Below are 13,086 nucleotides of genomic sequence, written 5' to 3' on the forward strand. Positions count from 1 at the left end.
TCGGGCATATTTCGTCTCTCCTAACAATTAATAGCCTAAACTGTGAGGACTCGCCCAAAAGAAAAGCAAGAAACTGTCTAGCAGGACAATCCGCGCAAGAGCTGCTTTTCTGATGAACATGCTTTTATCTCTACTGCCCAGTCGCGATCTTAGCCTTAGGTGGGCAGTCAACAGTCCATACGACCTTCCATATCTGTCGATCAACATTGTGAGGGAAGACGGCTTATGACAGTTCCTTTTTGTCAAAAGACCAAAGCAGCACATCCGGTCTCCTACCAGGCACAATTTCGAGTTCTTTTTAATGCCCGGTTGATTCTGAGCAGCACGCAAGCTACCTTTTTTTTTTCTTTTTTTTTTGCATTTACAATGGAGGCTTATCGGTGAAATTATAAGCAAACTACGTATTTACAAAACGGACCGACTCCACCTATATATCTACATATCGACAGATTTTTAAATGGAACATGTGCTCACCTACTTGTAATATAGCATATAAAAAAGAAAAAAGAAAAAAGGAGTCATTACCTGAAAATGATAATTATGTACACCATGACCAATCATGACAACAGTTCAATCGTCGTGAGTTCTTAGGAAGGGGAGGGGCGAAAAACAGTAAACACAATGAGCTGGTCAAGAATGATTATCAATCGATCACAAGGAGTGCCACGACCCTCTCCTGATCTTCCGGCGGAAGGGCTTGCAGGCCTCGATGCTTAGATCAACGGCGGCAGCGAGGGCCATGAAGATAGCAGCATCCTCCACACAAGTCACGTGCCGCATTGCCAGCTGCACGAGGGGCCTGCTGTTCTTTCCCTCCCCTTGGACTCGGCAGCTCATTACGAACCCCCCAACCGATGGGCCAAGGCCTGCGAAGTCCCCGCTGCTATGGGGGCTCGGGACAGGGCTCGCACTAGCCTGTTGGCCACCCGTTGTCCTCATCTGCCTATCGGTGTCGATGAAGAACTCCCCTCCCTTCTCAGCGTTGATGCTTATCTCAGGCAGGAGGACTTCCCCTCCGCCCCAGTGCCCCTCCGAGAGGAGCCGGAACCGGCAGCAGACAGAGTCTCTCATCCCACGTTCCCGCCATGCCTCAAGCTTCCCCCAAGGCTGCCAGCTGTCAGGGCCGCCACATGGGTCCGGCCGCACAATGAGCCAAGCCCCTGGGTTGGACCTAGCCACCCAATCACAACCTGACGACGGCACAAATGGAGTCGTTATGAAGGCTGCCGCAACAGCCGATCCAGAGAGGTCATGTATTTTCACCTTCCATCCTTTCCTCTCCCGTCTTTCGTTCTCCTGGTTGGCTCCATCAGGAGCACTAGACCATGGATCCACCTGTGACACCCTGTAAATTCTCATAACATCAAGATCGCCACATAACCGAGCCAAAACAGAAAATTTGCGCACTGTTTATTCAAACTATAAATGGAAGATTCATAACAAAAATGTTTATTCCACATAATCTTTTTACTTCTCCAATAGCTAACCTCCTCAAATGACTGAAAAGTTTACGTATCAACTTCTACCATCTCTAATTCTAGCCATTTTTTCTACGTTTTATCTCCCATCACTCTTAAATCCTACACGTGCACCCCTGCAGGCCTTTTATCCTCCTTTTTTCCAAATCCCATTTTTCTACCCCTAAAAGCAGTGCTTGTTGCTTACTTCCATGCCATACGTATATAGACCAAGCACATCCTTTCTGTTCAAGTTATCAGGTACCAAAAATCAACAAAAGTATCAATCATCTTGGATATATTTGCTCTCACATTCCAGGTTAAGACATCAACTATCAAATGAAACCAATATATAAGAGCTCAAACTTAATTTGGTAGTGTTCACATCACCTGTCTCGGCTGAACTTGCAGCTAAAGATGGGTTGCTTGATGGAGCCCTGAAGCTGAACGATTTGAGGGCTCAACTTTGTCATGTCCTCAAATTGGAAAACATACCTGGGATCAGGGTCTAACTTCACTCTCAGGTGAAGCTCTGCTCCGGGTTTCCCCGATTCCACCTTACTCTTCCCAATCCCGATCCATCCATTGAATAGAGTCAGGGGCTTCCCCTCACCCCACTCAGGGCCCACCTCGAGCCTAAATGTCCCTATCTGCTGCCTCTTGATTCCTACCCCACAGTGGGATCCCTTCCTCCCACTGAAGACTACAATCTCAAGGTAAGCCTGGGAGTTGTAGAAACAGGAAGGGGCTGAAAGGGCCTTTAGGTCGGACTCCTCGAGGTAGAAGCTCGAGGCAATGCTGTGAGAGTCGGGAATGGCTTCAGGGGAGGAGAACAATGGGATTGTAGTGGTCTGCACTGGGAACCCTCGGAGGCGAATCTCGCACAGGCACAAGGAGGAAGACAAGGGTTGAATTCCAGACTTCACGGAGCTTACAGTTGTGCCGGGAATCCGCAGCCCTAATGAGCCGACCGAGAGCCTGGTGAAAGCTTGTGGATCCATCCTTGTCACAAATCTTCCCTCTTCATTGTCTCAGAAGCTCTGTCGTTTATCAAATTATGGTACCCAAACATCTGTATGCAAGTGGTAGCAATTATATAGAGCAGCCTGATGAGCAAGAAATCACATGTTAGTATCACCGCTTAACTGCTCATGCGTGTACCCCCCCAAAAAAAAAAAGATACCAGAATGTGACTGGATTAGAAAATGCAGCCGTCTTATGTAAGTTATTTATATTGCTGTTTTACTTGTTCATACAGAATGTTCTCTTACAGAACACTATCAATGGAGAATTTCCTCACCCAAGATCCTCATCACACTTGGAGAAGTTATTTGATGAAAACTGAGTCAAAATAGTCGACTCTTATTTATACTGGCTGTATTAATTTTGCAGGTTAAGTATTAATACATTTAAACATACAAGGAAACCGAGATATATTTCCTCATTAAAAAAGCTGGGAAACTCTTCCAAATTTGAGGATACTCCAGAAGAACTATGGAGGATAAGCTTTTCTAAAATAGGCTTTTCTTGAATTTCATGCTATACTCAGTTATAGCAAACACTCAGATCATACAAGCCACAGGCATACCACAGAGTGTATTCTGACAAATGTGCACCCATGCATATTTCATATGATGCACAAAATAAAGGTTTGGACACTGGCAAAATCTAGAAGCTGACCAAGGGCCTAATCTGAAGAACTGTCAGCAAAGAATATAAATAAACATGCAAATATATATACAGATTAAAATTGAGTGGAAGCAATGCTCAATTTAAAATCTCTTCCTGCATAATGATTTACCCCTATACTCACTTTCTCCATTAGTTGGATGCAAGGAGCAATAGACCTAACTTTAAAAGTTTAGGACACGTTATGAAAAGGTAAGTACCTAAATCAAAGGGCAAAGATTGATTAGCTGCTTCTTTTGAGGGAAAAACTGCCAGAAAACGTTATCAAACTTTTGCACAGGCAGGAGTCAATCTGATGCGCAGACAACATGTCATGGGCTTAAAGATTATTTTCTTATGCTGGAACATACAACAAGAATGGGAACTCCTTTCTACATTCTAATAACAGACAAGTCTAAATCCGAAGATGCTTCAGTGGCATGCAAGGAAGATCCCAAGATAAAGTAACCATCAGTAATATTTTATACCTATTATAACCTAACCACTCTAAAACGACATACTAACACAAAACCAAATATATCATGAGTAAATTCTATATTTCCAATAATCCTCCTGCAGAAGGAATCCCTGTCACCCGGAAAATAGCCAATTCTGGTAGAATCAACTCTGCCAAATCAATGTGTGCAATCAGAACTCTTTTTCTACAAATTTTGTCCAGGGAAAAGGGTATACCAACAATTAGAGCAGTGTCGTAGTGAATTCGGCTTTTTTTTTTTTTTTTAACAATTCAGTTCTCCGTGGAATCAAATACTTTGCATCTCTTTTGGTTTGAGTAAGCAAAGGAAGCTGTGTTCATGTTACATATGCTGCAGCATACATTAGCTCTCTAGGACTATATATTTCCCATGCTTTACAATTTTCTTTGTTACCCGGGTGGATAAGACCATCACTTTGATCATAGGGATTGATCCTAGTCAGAGAGCTCAACAGCAAATCTCAAAAGCTTTCCCAGACTTACTGATTATCTAATCCACATACTACCCACCAACCGAATGAAAAACATGCACAAAGGGGATCACCATCAATTAGCACAGAAGTCCAAACAGTTACGACCAACAATAACCCATGATACGTAAAACAGAATGAAAAGCCACCACATGTGGCAAGGCAAACTACCAACAACTAATTGAAGTGACTTAATTAGCACAAACAACAGTCAGGAACAAGCGGCTAAGCAAAGTCAGAGTCACCGAGAAACATGAGCGAAACAAGGAACAATTGTTTGTTGGCAAAGCTAATAGAACACGAAGACAAGATTAAAAAGAGAGGGAAAAAAAAAAGCACAGAATTTAAAGACCCCAACATAAAAAACTTACCTTTATTGTTGGGTCAAGAACTGCTGATCTTCCTCCTCCTCAAACTCCTAACAGGTACCTGAACAGAGATCACAATTCAAAGGCGTACAGAACAGAAGGGTCATCAAGGTTCTTAGAAAACCCCAATCAAGCACACCAAGACACACACACTCACATGTCTCAGACACACATTCTCTCTCTCTCTCTCTCTCTCTCTCTCTCTCTCTCTCTCTGTGGGTAAGGAGAGAAGAAGCTAAAAATGGTGAATTGTCATTAGTGGGCATAGATGAAGAAGCAAGATCCAATAATAAGCCAATCTTCCGGCTTAGGATATCACGTACACTATGCACGGATCACGAGGAACAAACCCTTCTTTCCTTCCTCCCTCCCTCCATCCCTATCCCTCTCTCTCTCTCTCTCTCTCTCTCTCTCTCTCTAGACTGGACTTGGGAGAAAGACAATAACGCGAGCATATGCCAACATACACACAACATGTACAAGAGGACAGGGGAAATACAGCAAAAAATCTGTCATGTCCGTTACCTGAGAATTGTGCTCTGTTCTTTTTGGGCATTTACTAATGGGTCGAGCGGAAACAGTTGTCGGAAAAGAGAAGGGATCGGATTTTCCATATCTGATACTGCTTGGGGGCTAGTGACTCCATTCATCTCATCTCAGTTATCAAGAACCAAGGAGGAATTGAGTGATGGGCTTTCCCAGAAAGGAAGAAAGAGACCACGAAAAACAGAAAGAGTGGAGACAGCTATGCTTTCTTTGGGGCTATCGAAATTAAATGTGGAGTTCGGTTGACAATTACATTCAACAATTTAGAAATGAAAATTGTTTCTCTTTCTTTTTCTTCCTTTTTTTTCTTCTCTTTTTATTTTATTTTATTTTTTTTTTTTTTTGCCCGCACTCACAAATGAGACAAGAAGTTCTGTATTGAATGTCGTGACTGAAATACAAGAAGACATTTCAACTTATCGTATGGAGCTCGGAGATAAATTACACATATAATGCACTAACACACACCATCTGGCACTAATACCTCTAGATTGATTCAAGATCGAACCAAATTATCGCACTAAAGAGCAAAACTCTCGATACTTTCCTTAAGGAAGTAAGCTACTAATCACTGGAATTGTTATTTATATAATTTTATCAAACCAAGCATAGACAGTTCTGCGTTATCATGTTATGTAATGTGAAGCCGCCGCTGGTAAACTATTGTTCTCTATGACCCAGGAATATGCAATATAAATATATATATATATATATAGAAATAAATAATATTTTCTTTTTGGCTGGAATGATGAATAAATTAAGAATATTTCAATGGGAAATGAAGAGAAGAAAGAGAGAGAAAGGAAGAAAATGAGACTGAGAGAGACGGAGAGAGGTCGTGAAGACAGCTGTAAGCAACACTCCTCTTTAGGATTTCAATACCAAACAATTTTATTTTTTTTGGTGAATAATACCAAACAATTGATAATAATAATAATAATAATAGTTATTATTATAATTAATTATACCATTGTTATAATATTATTATCATGTAAAGAACAGTGTATTAGCTGAATCCTCACTTGCTGTGTGAGGTGAATTCATTAGAATAAATAGTGATGTACAGAGTTCTAAGTATGTAAACTATCTATACATGACTAAAATACATAAACTATACATGGTAAGCAATAATGAAAATATTCATGCTAATCTTCGCTATTACTCCCCCGCAAGCCGAACAGGGACTGTGCCACGTGAAGCTTGGAGCGGATGTCAACAAAGCGAGAAGAAGATAAGCCTTTTGTGAGTGCATCAGCTAGTTGGTCATCGGAAGGAATGAAGCGGATTGATAGTTGGTTGCGCATGAAATACTCCCGCACAAAATGATAGTCAATCTCAATGTGCTTGGTCCGAGCATGAAAGACGGGATTCGCCGTAAGATAAATCGCAGAGATATTATCACACCAAAGAGTCGGAGGGTGATGCTGTGAAACCCCAAGTTCCTGAAGTAGGGACTGGAGCCATAGAATCTCCGCAGTAGCATTGGCGAGACTCTTATACTCAGATTCAGTGCTCGATCGGGCAACTGTCCTCTGCTTTTTGGAGCTCCAAGAGATGGGATTGGAGCCAAGAAAAACAATGAAACCACTGACAGAACGACGATCATCAGGATTACCCGCCCAATCAGCATCCGAAAAACCATGAATAGATGAGATAGGGCTTGGACGAATATGAAGGCCGTATGTGATTGTACCCTTGAGATATCGTAGGATACGTTTCACCGCTATCCAATGAACAGTAGTTGGACAGTGCATAAACTGACAGACTTGATTTACCGCATAGGCAATGTCAGGCCTGGTGAGCGAGAGATACTGGAGGCTACCAACTGTACTCCTGTAGAGAGAAGGGTCTGGAAAAGAATCTCCATTATGAAGAGAAAGCCGAGATCCTGATGAGACTGGAGAGCTGATAGGCTTGCATTCCAGCATAGAAGTGCGAGCTAAGATATCATGAATGTACTTGGACTGTGTGAGATAGAGTCCAGTACCATCAGTGCGTGCCTCCATTCCAAGAAAATAGTGAAGAGGACCGAGGTCCTTCATGGCAAATTCCTGTTGTAAGGCAGTAATTATGGAGTGGAAGGGTGCACCTGGGGTTCCCGTCAGGATGATATCATCAACATAGATGATTACATAGACAAGAAAAGTAGGTCCTCGGAGGATAAACAGCGAGGGATCAGCTTTGGAATCCGAAAACCCAAGTTTCTGAAGATAAGTGTTAAGTCGCTGGAACCAGGCCCGGGGAGCTTGCTTGAGTCCATAAAGAGATCGGCGAAGTCTACAGACATGATTAGGACGAGAGGCATCGATGAAACCGGGAGGTTGAGACATATAAACCTCCTCAGCGAGATGCCCATGAAGAAATGCGTTCTTCACGTCTAGTTGTCGAATCGGCCACTGGGACGAGACAGCAATAGAGAGAACTGTCCGAATGGTAACCGGCTTGATGACTGGACTAAATGTTTCTGAATAATCGACTCCTTCTCTTTGATTAAATCCCTTTGCCACCAGTCGAGCCTTAAAACGATCGATAGTGCCATCGACCTTTTGTTTGATGCGGTAAACCCATTTGCAACCAACAACATTTTGCGCAGAGGAAGGTGGGACAAGATCCCAAGTGTGATTCTGGAGTAATGCTGTATATTCTTCCTCCATCGCTGCTCGCCAAGTAGAGTGTTTGCTAGCCTGAGCAAATGTGCAAGGTTCCTGTAGCGCAGCAGAAACAGAAAAAGCCGAAGGGTGGCGAGAGATAGAGAATCGAGGAGGAGGCAGAGTACCATCCTTAGACCTCGTCATCATCCTGTGAGTGTTCTGAGTAGCAGGTGCAACAACAGCACCCACAGCATCCTCAACCTGAACTGTAGGATCTGTAGACTGGTTATGAACCTCAGGAGCAGATACAGGTGACTCAGTGGGTAAAGTGACGGGATCACTGAAGCTAGGGATGCGCATAGAAACAGATGATGGAATAGGAATAGAAGTGGAACTGATATTGGAAGAAGAGGGAAAAGACATACCAGTAACAAATGCGGGGCTAGAGGAGGATCGATCAGCATCCACCGAGATAGGCGCACCTGTCCTGAAAGGGAAGGAATGCTCATCGAAAACAACTCGAGTAGATAAAAAAATACGACCAGTGGTAGGATTTAGACATCGATAACCCTGATAGTGATAAGGGTATCCGAGGAAAATACAAGGTTGGGATCGAGGTTCTAGCTTATGACGGGTGTAAGGACGTAAATATGGAAAACAGAGACATCCAAATACCCGTAAGATAGAATAATCGGGTCGACTGCCATGAAGTACTTCATAAGGAGATTTGGAATTAAGAGATCTAGTAGGTAACCTATTAATAAGGTATACCGCTGTTTCAAAAGCAAAATCCCAAAATTTTGATGGTATGGAAGAATGAGAAAGTAATGTAAGACCCATGTCAACAATATGACGATGTTTGCGTTCAGCAGAACCATTCTGTTGAGGAACATGAGGACACGAGATACGATGAAAAATACCATTTTTCTGCAGTTCAGATTGAAAATCCGCAGATAAGAACTCCTTCGCACCATCTGATTGAAAATACTTGATTCGATGTCCATAGAGATTCTCTATTTGAAGCCGAAAAGCTCGAAAAACACTAAGTACATCAGATCGAGATTTGAGAACATAAAACCATGAGTATTTACTATAATCATCAAGAAAGTGAATATAGTAATGATGACCAGTATGAGAAGTGATTGGTGCAGGACCCCAAATGTCTGTATGAATAAGCTCAAATAAGGATATGCTTTTATGAAAGGTAAGTGGAAAAGAATTATTTATTATTTTTCCTTCTTGACAAGCAGGACAAATATGACCAATATGATCATTATTCAGAGAACAAGAAGTACTTAATGCATGACGAATAGTGGAAAAAGACGAGTGACCAAGGCGTTGATGCCATAGGACACTAGATCCAGACACAGAGAGATGAGCTTCAGGACGTTCGATGTGCCTGCCTCCCGGGTGGAAACAGTAAAGTCCATCCTTAACTGGGCCACGCATAAGCTCCTGATGAGTATGACGATCCTTCACAATGAAACAATCTGGGTGAAGCTCAAAGAAGCAGGTATTATCTTTGGCAAATTTAGATATAGAAATGAGATTTTTGGAAATATTAGGTGCATAAAGAATATGTTTCAAATGCAAAGGTCGTAAAGGAAGTTTAATAGTAGAAGAACCAGAGGCTAAAACTGGAAGAGATTTACCATCACCCACATGGAGATGATCTGAACTTAAATTGGCATCACGAACACTAAGATTAGAGAAATCTGAAGTCACATGATATGTAGCTTCTGAGTCCATATACCAGTCTGGATCATAAAGTGTTGGAGAGGAGCCGTAGGTTAGATGAGCCTGAGCCCCAGAAAATTGATTAAACTGACAGAATGGTGCGGTGTGGCCAGCGCGATTGCAAGTCTGACATATAGCAGATGGACCGGGCCTGAAGTGTTGCCTTGATCCAAAATGTTGATTTAGCCCAAGAGGAGATGGGCCACGGGGCTGAAGAAGGAAGTAAGTTGGGCCGGCCAAAATTAGGCCCAGCATTAGTCGGCCCAGCATGTTGTAAGTTATTGGGCCCAAGATTAGTCGGGCTAGCATGTGGTAAGCTACCCGAGTAAGCCTGACCCGTGCTGTCATAACCCGACCCGAGTCGATTATCTTCTCCACCCGACCCCCCTTGATTAGGGTTTCTTCTTCCTGTCCCTCGATCAGACACCCATGCCGAGCCTCCTCCTCTCCCGTTGCCTTTTTCTCCTTTTCCTTTGCCTTTGTTGTGACCGCTGTGGTTGCTTCGGCCATCAGTGTAGTGAATCTCGAACGGAGGAGGACCAAGAATCCCCGAGAGAGGGGCGCTTTCGGACGGAGACGGAGCGCCATGGCTAGCTGCATATAGGCGTCGTTCTTCGTGCCCGACGAGTAGCGATTGAAGCTCGTCTGTGCTGATTATTAGCATGCGTTCGGATTGAGCTAGAACGATGGGTTCCCATTCCGGGCCGAGACCGGTATAAACTCGGCGGTTGATCTCGGCAGTGCTCTTGGGCTTCCCGATCTGAGCATATCTAAGAGCATGTTCCTTCACCGAATTGATGAATTTAGCCATCGATTTAGAGCCCTTCTTCAAATCACGCCATTGTTGATCGAGTAAATCCTCCTGTGCAGCTGTCTGATTCACAAAGGCACGTTCCAGAGAAATCCAGGCCTCATGAGAGGTTTTAGCAGTGAGGATAGTCCCCCCAATTGCCTCGGTGACGGCAAGCATAACACAGGTGAGAGCAAAATTGTCTCTCGATTCCCATTTTAGGAAGTCAGGATTAGAGAATTGAACACCATCAGTACCGACAATTGCTTTGCTAGGAGCAGTAGCCCGACCCTCAACATGGTCTAGCAAACCGTAGGTAGCTAGCAAAGGTTTCATAACACCTTTCCAGTATAAGTAATTCTGGCCATCAAGTTTGACGGGAATCGTCGGAATAGTAGACGGTGTTTGTATGATGAAAGATGAGGATGCAGAAGAAGTAAGAGAGGAAGATGAGGAAGAGTCGAGTGAGGATGTGGTGTCAGCCATAATCACTGAAAAAAAAAAAGAAAGAGCGGAAGCAGATGAGCTGATCGGAGTTATCCGTTTAAAGCTCTGATACCATAAAGAACAGTGTATTAGCTGAATCCTCACTTGCTGTGTGAGGTGAATTCATTAGAATAAATAGTGATGTACAGAGTTCTAAGTATGTAAACTATCTATACATGACTAAAATACATAAACTATACATGGTAAGCAATAATGAAAATATTCATGCTAATCTTCGCTATTATCATGAATCACTTTCGTCACTATTTAATTTATTCTTTCATGATCACCCGTTTCGTTTCGACAATGACTCGAGCATTGAGTAGTATATTTATTTTCCAATGTACACAATGAGTTTTTTTTTTTCGGTGGAGTTCTTTTTCAGTGGAGGACAGTGAGGCATTTTAGTTGAGTGTCCATATATGCCCGTTTGGTTAAACATAATAATAATAATAAATCTACTCCATTTTAACTCAACTTATTTTCAATTCAATAATATAATTTTTTTTAATTTTATAACTATTCAATTCAATTTTTAATATTAAATTCTCTAGACTATTCATTTTTTTTTATAATTCAACAACACAATCATTACTTTCTCTCAACTATTCATTATTTTTTCACATTTTTTCTCATAATTCAACAACACAATCATTACAAACCAATTAAAACTAAAACTTAACTTTTTTCAACTCTAAAACCAAACACAAATCAACCTAAAACTCTTTTTATTCAAAAATATCATTTATAATGGCATAAGTTGTAATTAGGTCATGTATAGGGGCTATCTAATATATATACATATGATTGTAAAGAGGATTATTAGTATTATTTCTTAGGAAGACATATTCTATTTCAGTTTTCTCATCAAATAACTTTCGTGATTTCTATTAAGCAAATTTCGTTTTGTTTTACAACTTATCTATTATATATAATTAGTATTATTTTTTTTGTTACAAATGAGGTTTAAAGCATAGTACAATAAAATAGAATATATATTTATTACACAATTATTTTAGACTCATGCTACGAGAGCACTTCATCCGTTTGATGAGAGTCTTTCATGAGCTTTCCCTTAGCTCATAATTGAACATCCATTCGCATCCCCTGTATTAATGCCTTATTTGATTACCAAGATGATACTAAGAACAAGATGCAGAAGTTGTTTTTACGTTTTATCTTATCAATATTTAAGAATTTAATTTTAAACATAATTTACAATTAGAAAATGCAAATACCCACGCAATGTACGGGTCACATGACTAGTTAATTAGTAGTCTAAAAGCTTGAGCACCAATAAGTCATGCTCTTTTGAAAAATAATTTCTCCATGGTCAAGGCAGAAATGAATATCCACTAACAATATTGTTCGTCCTATTTCTATCCGTATACATCTATATAATCTAATCTAATCTAATAAAAAAAGAGTGTATTATAGTGATGCATGTCTTCACATGTTAACCTAGCGGTCGTAGATTCAATACTTAGTGGAACTAACATGTCCATTTATTAATTATTTAGGATTTCTTTTTCATTGTACTAAATCTTGAGCCTCCTTTATAATCGAAAAAATAATATAATGTAATACAAGATAATGTAATTTAATGGTATATAAGAAGATAAAAGTTCACGAGTAAATACTAATGGCACTTCCCAAACTTTAGGATCTGTAAACTTCCAGTCCCTAAACTTTTTCTAATGAAAATTCTTGTATCACTCCACAACTTCTATATGATCAATAGTATATGATATAATATGGCTTGTGCAATGCACTTAGTTGAAGAAACGACCGATACTTCAATTTTAATGGATGAGAGGCAACGTTCTTCCACGAATTCTCATTTACTGTCGATTGAAATTAACAAATACAATATAAAGTATTCCCGGTTGGTCTCATATATCGGACTTCTTTCTCGAACACTTCTATTGTTTAAAACCGCACGTCCTCGCTATGCGGAGTCCTGAGAAGATAGAACTTGTATTTCTTGTGAATTTGTTCTCTCCCTGTCATCTATCTCTATTACTCTGATTTGGTACTTTCATTTTCCCTCTTCTCGAGCACTCTCTTCATTCTCGCACTCCTCTCATGAGCTCTTAGGTTCTCTATTCCCGACTAGGGAATTCCGTCTCTCCCCCTTCCTTCTTCTCAGAGTTCCCTCTTGACAAAAATCTCTTCCTCTCTTTCTTGCTCTTTGGAGCCATCTCTATCTATCTCTATCTCATTTTCTTCTGTTGTCTCCTGAATTTTCGGCCATGGAAAGCTATTGTTCTTTTGACTTATTTCTCCTATCAAGAACGACTATTATTAATCTTTTCTAAGGAATGTGGCTAAAGCTAGGATGTGTACGGATACCGAGTATACTCGAAATCGATCGAAACCTACTCGTTAGGTAGAGTCCGGGTAGCTTGTATTAAAAATGGGGTATGGTTCGGATATTAAAATAAGAAATCAATAAAAATTGGTTCCATCTCGATTCT

General features: G+C 40.9%; 1 protein-coding gene across 1 annotated transcript; it reads right to left on the minus strand.

Moving 5' to 3' along the window:
• Positions 1-493: 493 nt before the first annotated feature.
• LOC116203522 lies at positions 494-5,246 on the minus strand. The gene is made up of 4 exons (XM_031535272.1): positions 4,985-5,246; positions 4,463-4,520; positions 1,848-2,563; positions 494-1,345 (listed from the first exon to the last, which is right to left on the minus strand). The coding sequence occupies exons 3-4, from the start codon at positions 2,456-2,458 to the stop codon at positions 652-654; spliced, it is 1,305 nt and encodes a 434-aa protein (XP_031391132.1). The 5' UTR covers positions 2,459-2,563; positions 4,463-4,520; positions 4,985-5,246; the 3' UTR covers positions 494-651.
• Positions 5,247-13,086: the final 7,840 nt, after the last annotated feature.

This window comes from Punica granatum, chromosome 4, assembly GCF_007655135.1.
Source record: "Punica granatum isolate Tunisia-2019 chromosome 4, ASM765513v2, whole genome shotgun sequence".
NCBI lineage: Eukaryota > Viridiplantae > Streptophyta > Magnoliopsida > Myrtales > Lythraceae > Punica > Punica granatum.